This window comes from Corythoichthys intestinalis, chromosome 12, assembly GCF_030265065.1.
Source record: "Corythoichthys intestinalis isolate RoL2023-P3 chromosome 12, ASM3026506v1, whole genome shotgun sequence".
Lineage (NCBI taxonomy): Eukaryota > Metazoa > Chordata > Actinopteri > Syngnathiformes > Syngnathidae > Corythoichthys > Corythoichthys intestinalis.
The window spans coordinates 1,744,721-1,761,228 of NC_080406.1; the positions used below are offsets into that span (position 1 = coordinate 1,744,721).

At 41.3% G+C, this 16,508-nt stretch overlaps 1 protein-coding gene across 1 annotated transcript in view; it reads left to right on the plus strand.

The window, feature by feature from the left end:
• The first annotated feature begins 11,564 nt into the window (after positions 1-11,564).
• Positions 11,565-16,508, plus strand: part of ccdc80 (coiled-coil domain containing 80) — a 32,360-nt gene continuing 27,416 nt past the window's right edge. Inside the window, exon 1 of the mRNA XM_057853371.1 lies at positions 11,565-12,795. Within this exon, the coding sequence (XP_057709354.1) occupies positions 12,138-12,795 (658 nt within the window). The 5' untranslated portion in view covers positions 11,565-12,137. The remainder of the gene's footprint in view (positions 12,796-16,508) is intronic.

Below are 16,508 nucleotides of genomic sequence, written 5' to 3' on the forward strand. Positions count from 1 at the left end.
CAATGACCCAAAACACACTTTAAAAAGTACTAGAAAATTGTTTTAGAGAAAGCACTGGAGACTGGCCAGACCTGAATCCATAGAACACCTGTGGAGAGATCTGAAAATGGCACCCTTCAAATCTCAGAGCCCTGGAGAAGTTGGCCAAAGAAGAATGGTCTAAAATTCTAGCAGAGCATTGGAAGAAACTCGTTGATGGATACCGGAAGCGGTTGTTCGCAGTTGTTTTGTATAAAGGTTGTGCTACCAAGTATTAGGCTGAGGGTGCCAATACTTTTGCCTGGCCCATTTTTGGAATTTTGTGTAAAACGAGAAATTTTTATTTATTTTTTTCATTCTCTTTTGTGTTTTTTCATTGCAAGCAAAATAAATGAAGATATTACTATCAAAGCATTTATAATTGCGGTCATTTTCTAGGAGAAATCGAGCATTATCTGACAAAATTGCAGGGGTGCCAATACTTTTGGCCAGCAGTGTATACAGTATGTGTTTGTACGGGGGCGATGCATGCTAAATTGGCTTTCTCCACTTTTTAAACATTACTCTCCTACTCACCTTTCCAGTAGAGGTCTTACCCCTCTTACACTCTTTGCTCCTCTACTCTGGCTCCTAAAGGTCAATAAAGGTGTTGGAGTGATTATTATTACTGTATTATTAAGACTATCCACTGACGATAACTATACGTGAATGATCTCAGCTCCTGTACTCATCTATGCGCAAAGTGAGAAACACAGCTGATGCTCCAGAAGGAAGACACGCCAAAGATAGTGGTAAAAAGTGCACACTTAACCCTACTAGGACATTCACAATACGTTTCAGACTAACTAGCTAGCAGCAGCTGCATAGCAGCGTTATTTTATAGCTGGGATGTAACTTTTGACCGCAAAACAACAAAAGTAAGACGTGCGTAGAGATTGTCTGTAGTGTGCAGGCCAGGTTTTTATTTGTCAAACACGGAGCATTTCGTTTATTAATTACATTGGACTTTCTGCTGTTAGCTGGGGGCTGAAGCTAACTATCTGTTTCTACCATCATTATTAAATACTCACTTTCACCCACCCGAACTCGTCAGCACAGATCGGTTGAAGGTTGCGGGCGTGTGTTTATTTTGTATTTCCTGGTATCCTTTTATTTCCCGTCCTCAGACATTTTTTTTTTTTTCTTTGTTGCTCTGCCATCTTAGCAGAATTCACGTGAAAGCGTTGGCAATGACTTCTGTCTTTATAATGAACCGGACGTATGTTGTAAAGCAGTTAGCACATTTGTAGTTTTTTTGTGTGGCAGGGCTCCTGCCACCCTCCTCAAAGTTAATTAGTGCCGTTGAAAGCGATACAGACCCCCTGAAGATATAAAAGAGGTGTCATTCAACGAGTTGTCAGTTGACATATTATCACAAATGCTATGGAAATATTTTTATAAAGGTTGAAAAGTTACCTTGTGTTGCTTTAACCCACTGCCTGGTATTGACATTTATAGACGTTAAAGACAACTGCTTTGAGTGTCATTGAAGGCGCTAGATGTTCAATTAATTTTGACTCGGAGGTTCTCATCAATATGTTTTGGGAACTTATTTGCTCCAAGTGGAAAATTCTATTTTATTGCATGAGAGTGTCATTTTTCCAAGACAAGGCAGGAAGAGATTCACTCCAACAAACATCTGCAAGATCTCAAATATCTACAAGGCTGAAAAAAGCAGTCATTTTTTGATTCTTACCACGTGTTTTCTGTGTACTTTTAAAGCGCGCATTCCTTTTGTGTTTTGTTTTAACAAGCTGGATGGAAATGCGCTTTCAAAATATCATTTAACACAGAGAAGATCGAGAAAGGAAAGATCGAGTTTTGAAAATGTATTGATTCCTTTTTAAGTATAAACTCATTGGCTGCCATTGACGGCAATAGATGTCCAATCTGTCGTAGCTGAGAGGACATGACGCGCCCCACCCTAACTAAAATCGTCAGCGCTGACGAGTTTGGGTGGGGTGGGGGGATTAGCCACACTAAGCCACACGGTTAGGTTACTAACCGTCATATGCGATTGTTTAACCACAACTGAATTACTTATCTTAGTACTATTCATCTTTCACACAGTGCTAGAAACAGATATGTTGTTTAATCCATCTGCAATCAACCAAGAGATTGATTTTTCATTGATTGATGATTTCACGACACTGCGGGTGTGCGCTGGTCCTCACGGGAATTGCAGTCTTCCTTAAGGCAAAACACTACCACTTTTGTCCGCCGGCGTCGCTAAATTCGACCAAAACTGAAAAGTTACAAAGTGTTGCTTTAATGCTTTTTAATGCCACTTTAAAATAATTGTATCCCCATGCCCATTTATAGATTGTTTCACACACACAAATTGTAAGTAAAGTTGTCCGATAGTGACTTTTTTAACCCAGAGAAATTACTCTTGGTCTTTGCTGTGTGGAGATACAGATCATAGCCCCGTTCGGGGACATTGTTTTTTTGCCATTGAAATTAAAAAGCAAAAAGTTTTGCCATCCGTGGCCGTCAATAGCATCGACTTACATATGCGTCAATGGAATCCAAGTACATTGGCATCAATAGAATCGACAAACATGGCCGTCAATGACAGTAAACAAAGTAAATGCCAGTGAAAATGAAAGGGAAATTTGGACGTCCATGGCCGTCAATGGCATCTACATCTATATGCATCAATGGAATCCAAGTACATTGGCATCAATAGAATTGACACACATGGCCGTCAGTGGCATCTGTCTAAATTGGCCTCAATGCAATGTTAATGCCACTGGAAATGAGTGGGTAATTTGGACGTCCATGGCCGTCAATGGCATCGACTTACATATGCGTTAATGGAATCGGGGACATATGTGGGACAGGTCTTATCAATATCTGGTCATTTCCTGTTGTTTTGTGAACATTGTTTTTTTTTGCCATTGAAAATGAATGGGAAATTTGGACGTCCATAGACATCAATAGCATCGACTCACATATGCGTCAATGGAATCCAAGTACATTGGCATCAATAGATTTGAAATACATGGCCATCAATGGCATCAATGCAATGGAAATTCCATTGGAAGTAAATGGGAAATTTGAGCGTTGCATCCCATTAAAAATGAATGGGAAAGTTTTTGGCAAATTTCCGGGGGACCGTAAATTTTTTCCAAATTCTGTATACTTTTGTGCCCCTCGCCGTCCCCGAATTTTGGATGTCCGAATTACGTGAATTTTTTTTTTTTTTTCAAAAATCTGTGAAAAATCGGCGTTTTCGGGTGAACGGAAAATTTTTCGGGGTCATTCGAAAAATTCCCTACGTTGCGTAAAAATTCCGGTCGTTTCGATATTCAAACGGTGCTGATCGGTCAAACGGTACGGGCTGTGCGGCGCGCCGAAGAAATCCCATTCCAAAAAAAAAAAAAAACAACTGAATAACACTATCTAACAATTACCGATATCCCGATACTGTCCAATAATTTGATACCGACATCAAACTGATCTCGATAAAGGCGGTCGTGAACTTAATACATTATGGCTAATTGTCTTGTGATTCCCCACTGCAAACGTTAATAATGATAAATGTAACAACTTCAAGGTTTTCCAATCAACATTCTGAGAAAACGTCAACTGAAGTTATGAAGGCACTGTTTACATCACTAGCCCCATCTAGTGTTAAAGCTGAGGAGTACATCAGAAAATAGGCTGAATTTAAGCCTCTTGTACTCAATGATACTTTCATCATTTGTTGCAAGCCAACTTAAAGTAGGCTAATGTTGGTCCCTAGTTTGTACACCCCTGATTCGGCAAGGTGTTTTTCATAGTTATGAACGACTGATTGATTGTGTAGGTACGTGACGACATGTCAAGTTTGATGTCTATTCCAGCTCCGTCATGGTGGCATAGAGTACGTTTGATCTTTTATGGGGTCGAAAGCCTCTGATGCTTCTGGGATTTTGGAATAGAGCTTCCTCATTTGTCCAAACCACACATACGTAATCCCAATCAGAGTCAAACTAAGCTTTCCCAAGTGTTCCGACTCGGACCGGTGCGATGCTGTTACAACAACGCTATTGTGCTGGGTAGACACAGACAGTGTACAGTTGACTTTTCACAGGGACGCTCAGGGTGTCATCACAAAACTTTCTCACACCATTAATCAAATAAGAACTCACTGATGATCACAGGCGGAGTTTGACTTTTGGGTAAGGGGTGGGCACAGTATGTTGATGACCTCGAAATGCAGTGTCAGCAATAAAATTAACTTACAAGAATATTTATGATAATAAGTTGAAAATTTGTGTTTTTTTGTTTCCCATCATTCTTGAGGGGAATTCCAAATCAGGCTGCTGGCAGGACAGCTATACTTTTCACCAAGATCATCATCCATTGAATATGGTACGCCAGCCGGTGTTGTGCCAATGTAGTTACCTCAGTCAAAAATTGTATCCCCTGGGAGGAGCCATATGGAGGTAGATTTGTGTCTATATTATTCGATCAAAAAAAAGTTGCTACAATCAAAATACATATTTTCAATCTTTAAAAAAGTCACCTCAATCAAAAAAATGTGTTTGAATGCAAAAATAAATTTGAAAAAAAAAAAACTTATTTGATTTTTTTTTTTTTTTTTAAAGTCAATTTTTTTGATTGAAGCAACTTTTTTGATTTGAGTGTGGTTTTGTGTTTGGGCCACATTTTGGCTAGGACATTGATTAATCATGACACAAATCAATCAGTTGCTTCATACAAAAACAATATATTTTCAAAAGAAAAATCAATTCAGTAACAAAAAAGAAACATTTTAATCATGGAAAAAATGTTTTTTGACAAAAGATATTTGAGACTCAAAAATTAGCATTTGAGCACTTAAATTTTTCGTTAAAGAAAGTTTTCTTTGATTTTAGCAATCCTTTTTGTGTTTGGGCCATATCATAGGTAGGGCATTTGTGTCTAAATTATTCAATCCCCAAAAAGTTGCTTCAATCATAAAAAAAATATTTTAAATCAAAGAAAAAGATCCTTTGTAAAAAATAAAATTGCCCTCCCCTTTTTTTTTAAATGATATGCAAAGCAAATGACCGTCTAAGGTGCTAGTCACATGATCTGTTCGAAAAATCATTTTGACCCATTAGAAAAATATCTTTTTTTTGTTCATTTCATTCATTTTTGTTGTTTGTTTTCTTGCTATACAATTTTTATATATTATAGGAAAGTCAACTACATGCAATGACACTTTTCGGCCACCGGGGGGGGGGGGCTGGCCCCCCTCAAACTCCGCTTATGCTGATGATGTCAACAGATCCGAGGAGTTGATGCTGAAATGTCCGTCTACTTCTCTTAATTGTCAACATGTGTCAAGTAAGGTGCAAATCATCTTGTCCTGCGCATTATGGGGTAGATGCTAAGGAAATGTTTTCGAATGAAGAGCAATTAAATATTCGGTGTGTGGGTAAGGATAGGAGCGCCAAAATTAAATGGCAAAATACACAAATATTTTATATGTGTCAATAGCAGGGTTGTTTTCGTCAACAATGATGACAGCGAAAATTTTTCGTCAACCAGCAAAACAGCAAAGTAACAGTAAAGAAATTACAATAATGTAGTGATTTTACAGAATGTAGTTTGTAACGTAGCTTTTAATACAAAGATGTAATTAATATAACATGTACTGTAACCTGATCAATGTACACATGTAGGACTGTTAATTTTTAAATATCGGTGGAGTACAGATGCATAGTTTTGAGTGTGTGAGTAGTCAGAGAGGTCCACTACTAATATTCACTAACCTTGGCTAGAACTTATTCAGAACTGTGGATTTACAGTACCACAAAAATGAGAACTGTAACCTGATCAAAGTATGCATGTAGGACTTTTAATTCAATTTTTCTAAATGTTGGTACAGTAAAAATGCATAGTTATGAGTATGGGAGTTGTCAAAGAAGTCCACTACTAATATTCACCAACCTTGGCCAGCACTTATTCAGAACTGTAGATTTACGGTACCACAAAAATGAGAACTGTAACCTGATCAAAGTATGCAAGTAGGACTTTTAATTCAAATTTTCTAAATGTTGGTACAGTAAAAATGCATAGTTTTGAGTATGGGAGTAGTCAAAGAGGTCCACTACTAATATTCACCAACCTTGCCCCAGAATTCATTCAAAATTGTGGATTTACAGTACCACAAAACTGAAAACTGTAACCTACCATCTACTCAAACGACCTGTTGCTCAGGGGAATCACATAATACTGCACTGACGTGACATCGCACGTAACGCACATGTAGATAGAGGGGTTTTGATGACAATGATGGCGATATATACTATATTTTAGAGCAGGGGTAGCCAACTCCGGTCCTCGAGAGCCCAAATCTAGCTTGTTTTCCAGGTCTCCCTCCGTCAACACACCTGACTTAAATAATCAGGATCGTTATCAGGCTCCTGCAGTGCTTGCTGATGAGCTGATCATTTGATTCAGGTGTGTTAAAGGAGGGCGACATTGAAAACAAGCTGGATAGGGGCTCTCAAGGCCCAGAGTTGGATACCCCTGTTTGAGAGTTGAGAGTGTTTTTAAGTTGGGAACAACGCAAGCAAAGGGAAGTAAACTGCCTAGCCGCTCGGTCAGGATGAATTTACCGCAATGCTTGGATTACTTGGGTGAGTTAATTTTAGGGTCACTCATTTTACCACGGAACCACGAACGTCCGCTGGTTTGACTGCAGTTCAGTTGTGCTGGAAGTCACTCAAAGCAGGGGGTGCTGAGGATCTTTTTTAGCTTTTTCCCATCAAAAAACAGCTGTTTCGGTCCTAATTTTCATTTTCTCCATGCAAGGCGTGCACCATGGCAGTACACACACACATGCTGGATACTACTACTACGAGGCTACTACAAAGACAGCGTTCTATTTCACCTTGTTGGAGTTTAGTCCCGATGGCCAAAGCTGCACGGGAACGGCGGCAGCCGAACGAAACTGGTGCTCCGCTGTTTACCGCCCCCGGGAGCCAAACCGGGAGGAAACAAAACCCCGCGCTTTCTCTTCTTAGTTTAACCCTCTGTAATGACTCCATGTTTCAAAAGTTTGAAGAAGACTCACCGAAAACAGGTTGACAATTTACTCGTCGTCAAATTCGTCAATGGTCAAAAACAAGGGAAAAACAGACGACGGAGGGACCATTCTGGATCCAAAGCAAGGCTACATAGAAAATTTTTCCGTGCAGTAAATCTGTGTTATCTCAGTGTCCAGTGTTTTTAAGTCCGTGGTGTAGGAGGTCGGGCCGAAGGTGTGGCTGCGTGTTGTCCCGGGACCATCCCTCTGTGGCCGGTTTTAGGCTGTTAGATTCGTCCGTGGACGGGACGTGGTTGCCACAGCGACCGACGCTGGTCTTGACGTCCCAAGCGCCTGCTATCAACTTTGTTATCCGGGCTGGCTCTACTTGTTGTCGGGCAAAGAGCACTTTGTCCTTGCAGAACTGATTTGCAAGTTTTGGTGCGTCTATCTTGCTCCTGACGCACACGTTGGGCTTCTATGATAAGATGGCATTGTGTATTTATTCTGCTTCTTTTCATTAAACTATGGTGTTCTGTCTATTCTACACTAGGTGTGTCAGAGAAGTACAGTCCCACAGTAAATATGAGAAATGATACTATTCCCTGATTAATTATATTCCTTGTGTTTGAGTAATGCAAACAGTTAGACGGTGCCTACGAGAAACGGTACCATTTTCCCATTTCCCCCTCAGGAGCCCCGATAAGGTGATTAACTTTACTGTGTCAAGACCACTGAGTGAAGTCTGCCTAAACTATACTTAAATGAATGTGTTAGACTAATGCAGGTGTGTGCGAGAACGGTACCTTTTCCCTTCAACCTACAATGTGTGTTGGAGTTTTTGTATTGGAAATAAAAGCCCCAGTGTATTATAATGCAAATCCCTGCAGCTAGACGGCACAATGACACACACACACATTTGAAAACTAAAAGGTCCAATAAGCTTTGGTTTAACACCCACTTTTCAGAACACTCAAATAAATTGCATACAAATATCCAGCAGCGCTCTGCACGGCGGCAGCTCAACTGCAACAATAAAAAAGATAATATGGCTACAATGCAAGCTATTTCAAGTTAGCTAGGGTCTAAATCTGTAGCTAGTTTTTCCTAACTGGGCACTATTATGAATTATTATAATCATCTTCATTTTAGCTGTTTTTGGAAAGAAAAAAAAAATGTACAAATTCATTTTTGCGCCATGTTAGCGCCTTCTCCGTCAACAGTTAACTTTTCTGTTTCAATAGTGCGTTATCCAACGTGACCTGGTAACAACTAAGGTGTCAGGTGGTGGCCATGTTACTGAGAGGCAGACAAACAAGGCAGCTAGAAACGAAGGGGTTGAGAATACAAACTGTCAAATGGCAGTAGGTCGATATCTCGGTTACCCGCCTAGGATCGGTTTAAAGACACTCCTGATGAGCTGGAATTGGATGCAGGTAAGATGCCGGAAGCTCTGTAAAAAAGTAATCTGACCAGCAGCAGAACGTGACAAAATCATGCCAGTGATCATACTAGCTTCTTTGCTAGCTAGCACAGCTTTTCTCCCAGTCCAGGCCAACCGCGTCATCACCCCTCAGCGTGCATTGCGTGCGTAAAACATGGCGCCCTCCATAGGTCAAAACACCCAGTAAATATTATAGATTTTTTGAATCAATGGCAATGTTTTATGTGTTTCTCCTAATAACATATTTTAGTAAAAGAGAACAATTGTGTCTTATTAAATAATAATAATTATTTAATAATGGTTTGTGACCACTGTGATTGTTATAATAGTAAAACTTTGTTATTACTAAAAATGTCTGGTGCCAATAATAGAACCTTGTAGCATGAATCCAAATCCTGAGCCACCACCTTGATGGAGCTAGCGTTGCACACAACGCGCTCATTGACACGCCTGAAAAGATTCTTCAGTGGCGTTTGCTTAGCTAAGTAGCCTCTTAGTATGTTCATCTCCTGATGTGTACATCTGTGTATTAGGGTCATTATGTGTAAACCAATCTGACGACTTCCAATTCATCTGGTCAAAATGGAGCCCTTTTTATTTCACAGTAGGCTTGTGGCGAGTGAGTTAAAAGCTAAGATGCTGTTTGTTCTAAGCTAATGACTCAAACATTAAAAGGCTTACAAATAAAAAACTTAATAAAAAAAAAACATTCAATGTCAGTCCTCCCAGTCAAATGTATTGGACATCTAGCGCTGTCAATGGCAGTCAATAAGTCAAAAGATAAATTGTTCTTTCTCTGGTCAAGATGCACCCTCCCACCAGCCGTCTTTTAGCTAACCGGCTATAAATACATTGACGATTAAATGTGTGTGCTCATGATAATTTCCAGCTGTTTTATAAACATTTGATTTGTTAATGCAGTCCCTGAAATCTGGAACAATATGTCTTATTTTTTATTTCTATTTGACTCTAAAAACATTACACTTGCAAATGGATATTACAAAGTTATTTGCGCAAAGCAAAGGACAAATAAGCAAGGAGGAATGTGAGAGGTAAGCTAGGTAACCCACCTAGGCAACATAAACAACTTTTAGGTCACAAAAAACAGTTGAAAAACACTGATTAATTGCATAACTGTTCCAGTGATACAGTGCTGGCCAAAAGTATTGGCAACCCTGCAATTCTGTCAGATAATGCTCAATTTATCCTGGAAAATGATTGTAATTACAAATGCTTTGGTAGTAATATCTTCATTTATTTTGCTTGCAATGAAAAAACACAAAAGAGAATAGGAAAAAAATCCTTATCATTTTACACAAAACTCCAAAAATGGGCCGGACAAAAGTATTGTCAACTTCAGCCTAATACTTGATAGCACAACCTTTAGACAAAATAACTGTGAACAACTGCTTCCTGTATCCATCAGTGAGTTTCTTACAATGCTCTGCTGGAATTTTAGACCATTCTTCTTTGGCCAACTGCTCCAGGTCTCTGAGATTTGAGATTTGCCATTTTCAGAACTCTCCACAGGTGTTCTATGGGATTCAGGTCTGGACTCATTGCTGGCCACTTTAGAAGTCTCCAGTGCTTTTTCTCAAACCATTTTTGAAGTGTGTTTTGGGTCATTGTCCTGCTGGAAGACCCATGACCTCTGAGGGAGACCCAACTTTCTCACACTGGGCCCGACATTATGATGCAAAATTTGTTCGTATTCTTCAGGCTTCATAATGCCATGCACACGGTCATGCAGTCCAGTGCTAGAGGAAGCAAAGCAACCCCAAAACATCAGGGAACCGCCGCCATGTTTGACTGTGGGGCCCGTGTTCTTTTCTTTGAAGGAAGACCTCGTTTTTTTCCCTGTAAACTCTATGTTGTTGCCTTTTCCCAAAAAGCTCTAACATTCTTCCAAAACGTTTTTGGCGTTTTTATGTCTCTGGGTCAGAAATAGGGTCTTAGTGGGGTATCCTACCACAGTGTCCCTTTTCATTCAGACGCCGACGGATAGTACGGTTTGACACTGACGTACCCTCAGACTGCGGGACAGCTTGAACTTGTTTGGATGTCAGTCAAGGTTCTTTATCCAACATCTGCACAATCTTTCGTTGAAATCTCTCAAGTTTCTTTTCAGTCCACATCTAGGGAAGTTAGCCTCAGTGCCGTGGGCTTTACACTTATTGATGACCCTGCGCACGGTAGACACAGGAACATTCAGGTCTTTGGAGATGGACTTGTAGCCTTGATATTGCCCATGCTTCCTTCCAATGTTGTTCCTCAAGTCCTCAGACAGTTCTTTGGGCTTCTTTTTTTTTCCATGCTCAATGTGGTACACACAAGGACACCGGTTGAGTCAAATTGAATCCATTTTAACTAGCTGCAAGTGTGATTTAGTTATTGCCACCACCTTTTATGTGCCACAGGTGAGTAACAGGTGATGTTAATTACACAAATTGGAGAAGCATCACATGATTTTTCAAAGGGTGCCAATACTGTTGTCCGGCCCATTTTTTTTTACGTTTGTGTACAATGACAATGATTTTTAAAAAATTCCATTCTCTTTTGTGTTTTTTCATTGCAAGCAAAATGAATGAAGACATTAATACCAAAGCATTTGTAATTGCAATCATTTTCTGGAAGAAATTGAGCATTATCTGACAGAATTGCAGCGATGCCAATACTTTTGGCCAGCACTGTATATAGTTGTAAGCACAATTTCTGACTTTTTCTGATAGATAAGTGCTAAAAAAATATATATATATATTTTTTTTTTTTAATTGCTCGATCGCCAGCGCCCCCCCTGTGCCCCAGTATTGTCGTAGGTCTAGTGACGCCCCTGATCACAGCTAAAGCTACGTACATAAATTACCATATTAAGGAGCCATGTGCAGATTGTGTATATAGAGTGAATAGAGTAATATGACCATATTAAATGGGCCTATTCTGTAGCTTATATTTACTTAAAACTCCAAAGCATTTTTTTAAAATTTATTATTTAATTTATACTGGGGCACTGCAGATCAATACCGGGGCACGTGCCCCAGTGAGATTTATCTTGCGACGCCCAAAGTTGCACACTTTGAAGACTGGGGATGGAGGTGGTGTTAAGTTCAAAGGCGGAGGAAAGGGGGAGTTTCACACCGAACTGGCGGAGAAGCGCGCAAACTTAGCCCGAGTTTTCATGTGGACATTTTTGACGCACCCGGGAAGGGAAGTGCACAGTCGCCAGATTCCTTCCACTTGGACTCTCCACCTGGAGGATTTTTGTTGGGAATTACATACAACATCCGTGTCATGATTTAGAACCTCTCGCGGAGATGTGACGTGGATCCCAACTTTTTTTCTTCTTTCTATTTTTCTCTTTTAGCGCAAGGCGTTCGTTTATCTGGATATACAACTGATTTTTAATTTGTTCCTGTCAGAAAAGATGAATAGCATCAGCAGCTGCGGGATTTTTCTACTTTTAGTGTATTTTTGGGTGTAGTCAACGCATTTGTGCGCAGGAGAAGCATCTCAAACTTTTTTTTTTTTTAATTTATTACGTGCCGACTGAACATCGTTACTCTCTCCTTGTTTATACCTGAAATTAATACATCAATTCAACTTCAAATGCGCTAAAAGTTGCGCTAAATTTTGGACTTGGATCGGGCGAGTATTTAGCGTCATCTCGGCACAATGGTGCGGCTTTTAACTCTCATTTTGGCGCTAACGTGTCTGCTGATTTGCTTATGCGAGGCCGACAGGCACAGCGGTCGAATACGGGGGCAGTTACGCCGGCGACCCAGACTGGGACGACCGCAGGAGGGCACAGAGGGCAGGGGGCGCCAACTTTCACGTGCGCGAACTTGGCGTCCCGGATTCGCTTCTGCCGTATCCGTGCACAGTGACAAAGAGAGTCATGGTTTACAGGCAGATGAGGGAACAAGGACGAAAAATAGAAGAGGATGGCTGGCCAGGAGAGGGGTTCGGGGACGCCCCCAGAGAGGGATGCTGCAAGATGAAGGCGCTCCCCGAGCTCGGGCCAGGGTGACGCGGATGCCCAGCAGCGCCGGCTCACCCAACCTGCTGGCCAGTTTCGCAGGGAAAAACCGAGTCCTGGTGATCTCGGCGCCTCACGATTCCGACGGCTACTACCGCCTCATGATGTCCTTGCTTAAATCCGATGTGTACTGCGAGCTGGCCGAGAGGCACGTCCAGCAGATCGTCATGTTCCACCAGGAGGGCGAGATGGGGGGCAAGGTGCGGAGGATCACCACCGAGGGCAAAGTGATGGAAGAGCCGCTAGACACCGCCCTCATTCCGAGACTGATGAGCTTCCTCAAACTGGAGAAAGGTAGACTATAATATATAACTTAGGGTGACCATATTTTGATTTCCAAAAAAGAGGACACTCAGCCCGGCCTCAAGATACTTGAATTTTACTCGAAGTTCACTCAAAGATGCCTATATCACTTTAATATATTTAAAGTGTGCCCCCTCACTCTGGATGGAAAAATGCATTTTGAAAAAAAAAAATATTTTCAATAATGACATATATATAATGCAGACCCATGGAAATGTAGTCCAGTCAATACACTTAGACACAGTAGGCTATGTGCCAACTAAACATTTTTATAAATTACTATAGCGACAATTGTGCTTGAAAAATTGTTATTCCCATTCTATTGATATTCTCATTCAATGTTCTACATTGCACACAAACAATAACCGAAAAAAACTGACAAACTATTCAACCAGCATGTTTCCAAACGTAGCAGTTGAAAACTACGTTTCCCATCATGCCTAGCGTGGTTTAGCTTACTGATAGTTAGCTGAGGCAAAAATCAAATTTTGCTATAAAGGTTTACAATCATCGGCAGCTCAACGATGCGACACCAAACGGGATTTTACAGTCAAAGCTCCGACAGAAGTCAACAGTTGCCATTATATACGTATTTATCGTACAAAAACTTAACAACTGGGCAGGCGTTGTGGCCAAATCAACTACCCAGTAGATGGCGGTAATGCCTCATGAAAGGGGTAAACTGCCAACAAAAACAAGAACTACTCCTTCCCTCCCTTCTAGTAAGAGCCATGTCAACTGCTGCCACCCAGCGGCCGGAGGGATTCTCTTCAAATTGGTCCCGTGAAAAATCATAAAAACCGAGCATTTTTGTGAATTTATAAAACCTGCCCGGACGACGAGGATACTATGTGAAAGTAGGACTTGTCCGGGCAAAAGAGGACGTTTGGTCACCCTACAATAATTTAACATATCGTTAACCTCAGAGCATAATTGCCTAGGTCATTTTTGGGGCCAAATTGTAACATCTGCCTAACTTTATTCATGCTGAAAAGATGAATCAATCACCTCGGGTAATTTGAAAAGTAAAAAAGCTTCGAATCAAATTTTAAGTTCGAATGACAATGTAATGATTTGTTTTAAAAGTGGTCCTCAAAGGGTGCTGTGGGGTCCTTCTTTATCTTCCTACCAATCGAGCACAGACTGTTGAACCAATGAGGTTTCTGCTAAAACAGGGGTGCGCAAACTATACCACAAAGGGCCGCAGTGGATGCGGGTTTCTGTTCCAACCCTTCAAGAGGTAACCTTTTCACCAATCTGGTGTCTTGCAAGCGCAATGATTTGTTTGCAGTCAGGTGCTTCTTGTTTCAGCAGAAACATCATTGGTTAACTCATTCACTCCCAGCCGTTTTCACAGGAGCAATGCCCTTTGCTCCCGGTCGTTTTACTGGATTTTGACTGATTTTAAAAGGCCCACAGAAAATTCTGTTCTATTGCTGTTAGAGGCGTAGCAAGGGTCCCCGGGGGCCCCAGGCAACAAGCAACATGGGGCCCTTCTGAGTCACGTGACACACATACATACTCGCGCAGTATAATGAACACAAAGGTGAGGGGGTGCGAGTGCACGCTGCGTGCACGTGCGGTCATCTTGGCCATAAAAGTGGCAAAAACTAAGGACTTTACACTGACTCATATGGATGTACTTACATTCGTTCATGGACGCACACATTTTAACAGGTGGCCGTCCTCTGCTCGAAATGTGCACCTTACGCCTATTCTCGCTCCCAGAATACGCAGCGCTTGTGATGTAGGACAATAACAGGACTGGTTGCTATAGGAACGTACGCATACCCAAGGAACCTTGCTAAAAGGAGTATTAAAATTGCTAATAAAATCGTTTAGGATTATTTTAGATGCATGTATGTTATATTTTTCTTATATAGTATTTGACAAGGAATACGATAGACCCATTAATAGACTGTTTTGGAAAAATCACCATTTCTTTAAGTAGTCACATGAATAATGAGGTGGCCTGTGAAAATCAACATAAAACAACTCGGCAAGGACTTTGCAGAGACTACTTGTTGAATCACTCTTTAAATAATCATGTGGTATTAATAGCTGATTAGACTGTCTTAAACATGTATAATCTACGTGACATGGTTAGCGCTGATTGGGATTGATAATAGAATTGTTAGATAATCTGCCAAATGATTCCATGGTATTGAAACACTCCCTATACTTGTCACTGCGTTATTGCAATGAATCTGCGTGTGCTAAATCTGTTGGCGCTCTGGGGGCCCCTGCTAGCTGGGGGCCCTAGGCAATTGCCTGGTTTGCCTAATTGCACGTGACGCCTCTGATTGCTATATAAACATGGAACCCACCCACCAAAAGAAAGATTAGACTCTTTTCTTTCAGAAGGAAAAAAAGTAAGTTCATATCTTTTTCCGTTCTTTAGAAATCAGCATTAGAAAATAGCTTAGTTTGAGCAATTTTCCAATTTCTGATGAAAAACAGAGAAACTGAAATTTTTTGTTAAAGCATACATTTCAAACATAACTTTGACTTTAACACAGTTATTTTTTGCTTTAGTTACATCCCAAACACCTGAATAATGTTTTTCTTTTACAAAATAACATAAACAACAAGACAAATAGAGCTTTTGATAGCAAAGTAACAGTTTATTTACACATAACTAACTGAGATGAGGCGGCACGGTGGCTGAGTGGTTAGCACATCTGCCTCACAGTTCTGAGATCAAGGGTTCAATCCCGGGCTTCGGCCTTCCTGTGTGGAGTTTGCATGTTCTCCCCGTGCGTGCGTGGGTTTCCTCCGGGAACTCCGGTTTCCTCCCACATCCCAAAAACATGCATGGTAGGCTGATTGAACACTCTAAATTGTCCGTAGGTATGAGTGTGTGCGTGAATGGTTGTGTGTCTCCTTGTGCCCTGCGATTGGCTGGCAACCAGTTCAGGGTGTCCCCTGCCTACTGCCCGTTGTTAGCTGGGATAGGCTCCAGCACCTCCGCGACCCTCGTGAGGAATAAGCGGCATGGAAAATGAATGAATGAATGAATAACTGAGATGATGCTGTTGTGGCCGCGACAGCCGGGTAAACTTTTCCCTCATCGCCGCCTGTCTCATAAAGATGGATTTTTTTTTGTCTCTGTGGGGTCTGCTCGGCGAGCAGCACGGACGACATCGTCCGCTGCACTGGTGGTCCCGGTTGCTCTGCTCGGTGGTCCAGCACCTGGCATCCCGGGCGTCCTCTCAGTTGTTCTGCTCGGTCGTCCACCGCCTGGCATCCTCCCGCCGGCGCCCCGGTCAAGTGGCCCAATCGTTTGTTGCTGTTTAATCGGGTTGTGGGTCTTACCAAATGCACTACGGCCCCCCAATGGCCAGTTTTATTGCTTTAAAATGGATTTTCAGCTTTGTGCTATGGAGCTCAGTTGAATCAGAACCCCGAGATGTCTCTTATGAAAAAAAATGTAAAAGACGTATAAATACGTCTTTGGGACACTGAAACAATTAAAAATAGAACGTATTTATACGTTTTTGGGAGCAAATGTTAAACAGTCTGTGCTGGATCAGTTGGAACAAAGACCAGGAGCCACTACGGACCGGTTTTCCCACCCTTGTACTAAAAAAAAAAAAAAAATCAGCACCTCACTACAATCAACTGATTACACTTGTAAAACACCAGATTGGTGCAAAGGTGTTGTCCTGTTAGGTTGGAAAGAAATCCAACACACTGCGGCCCGA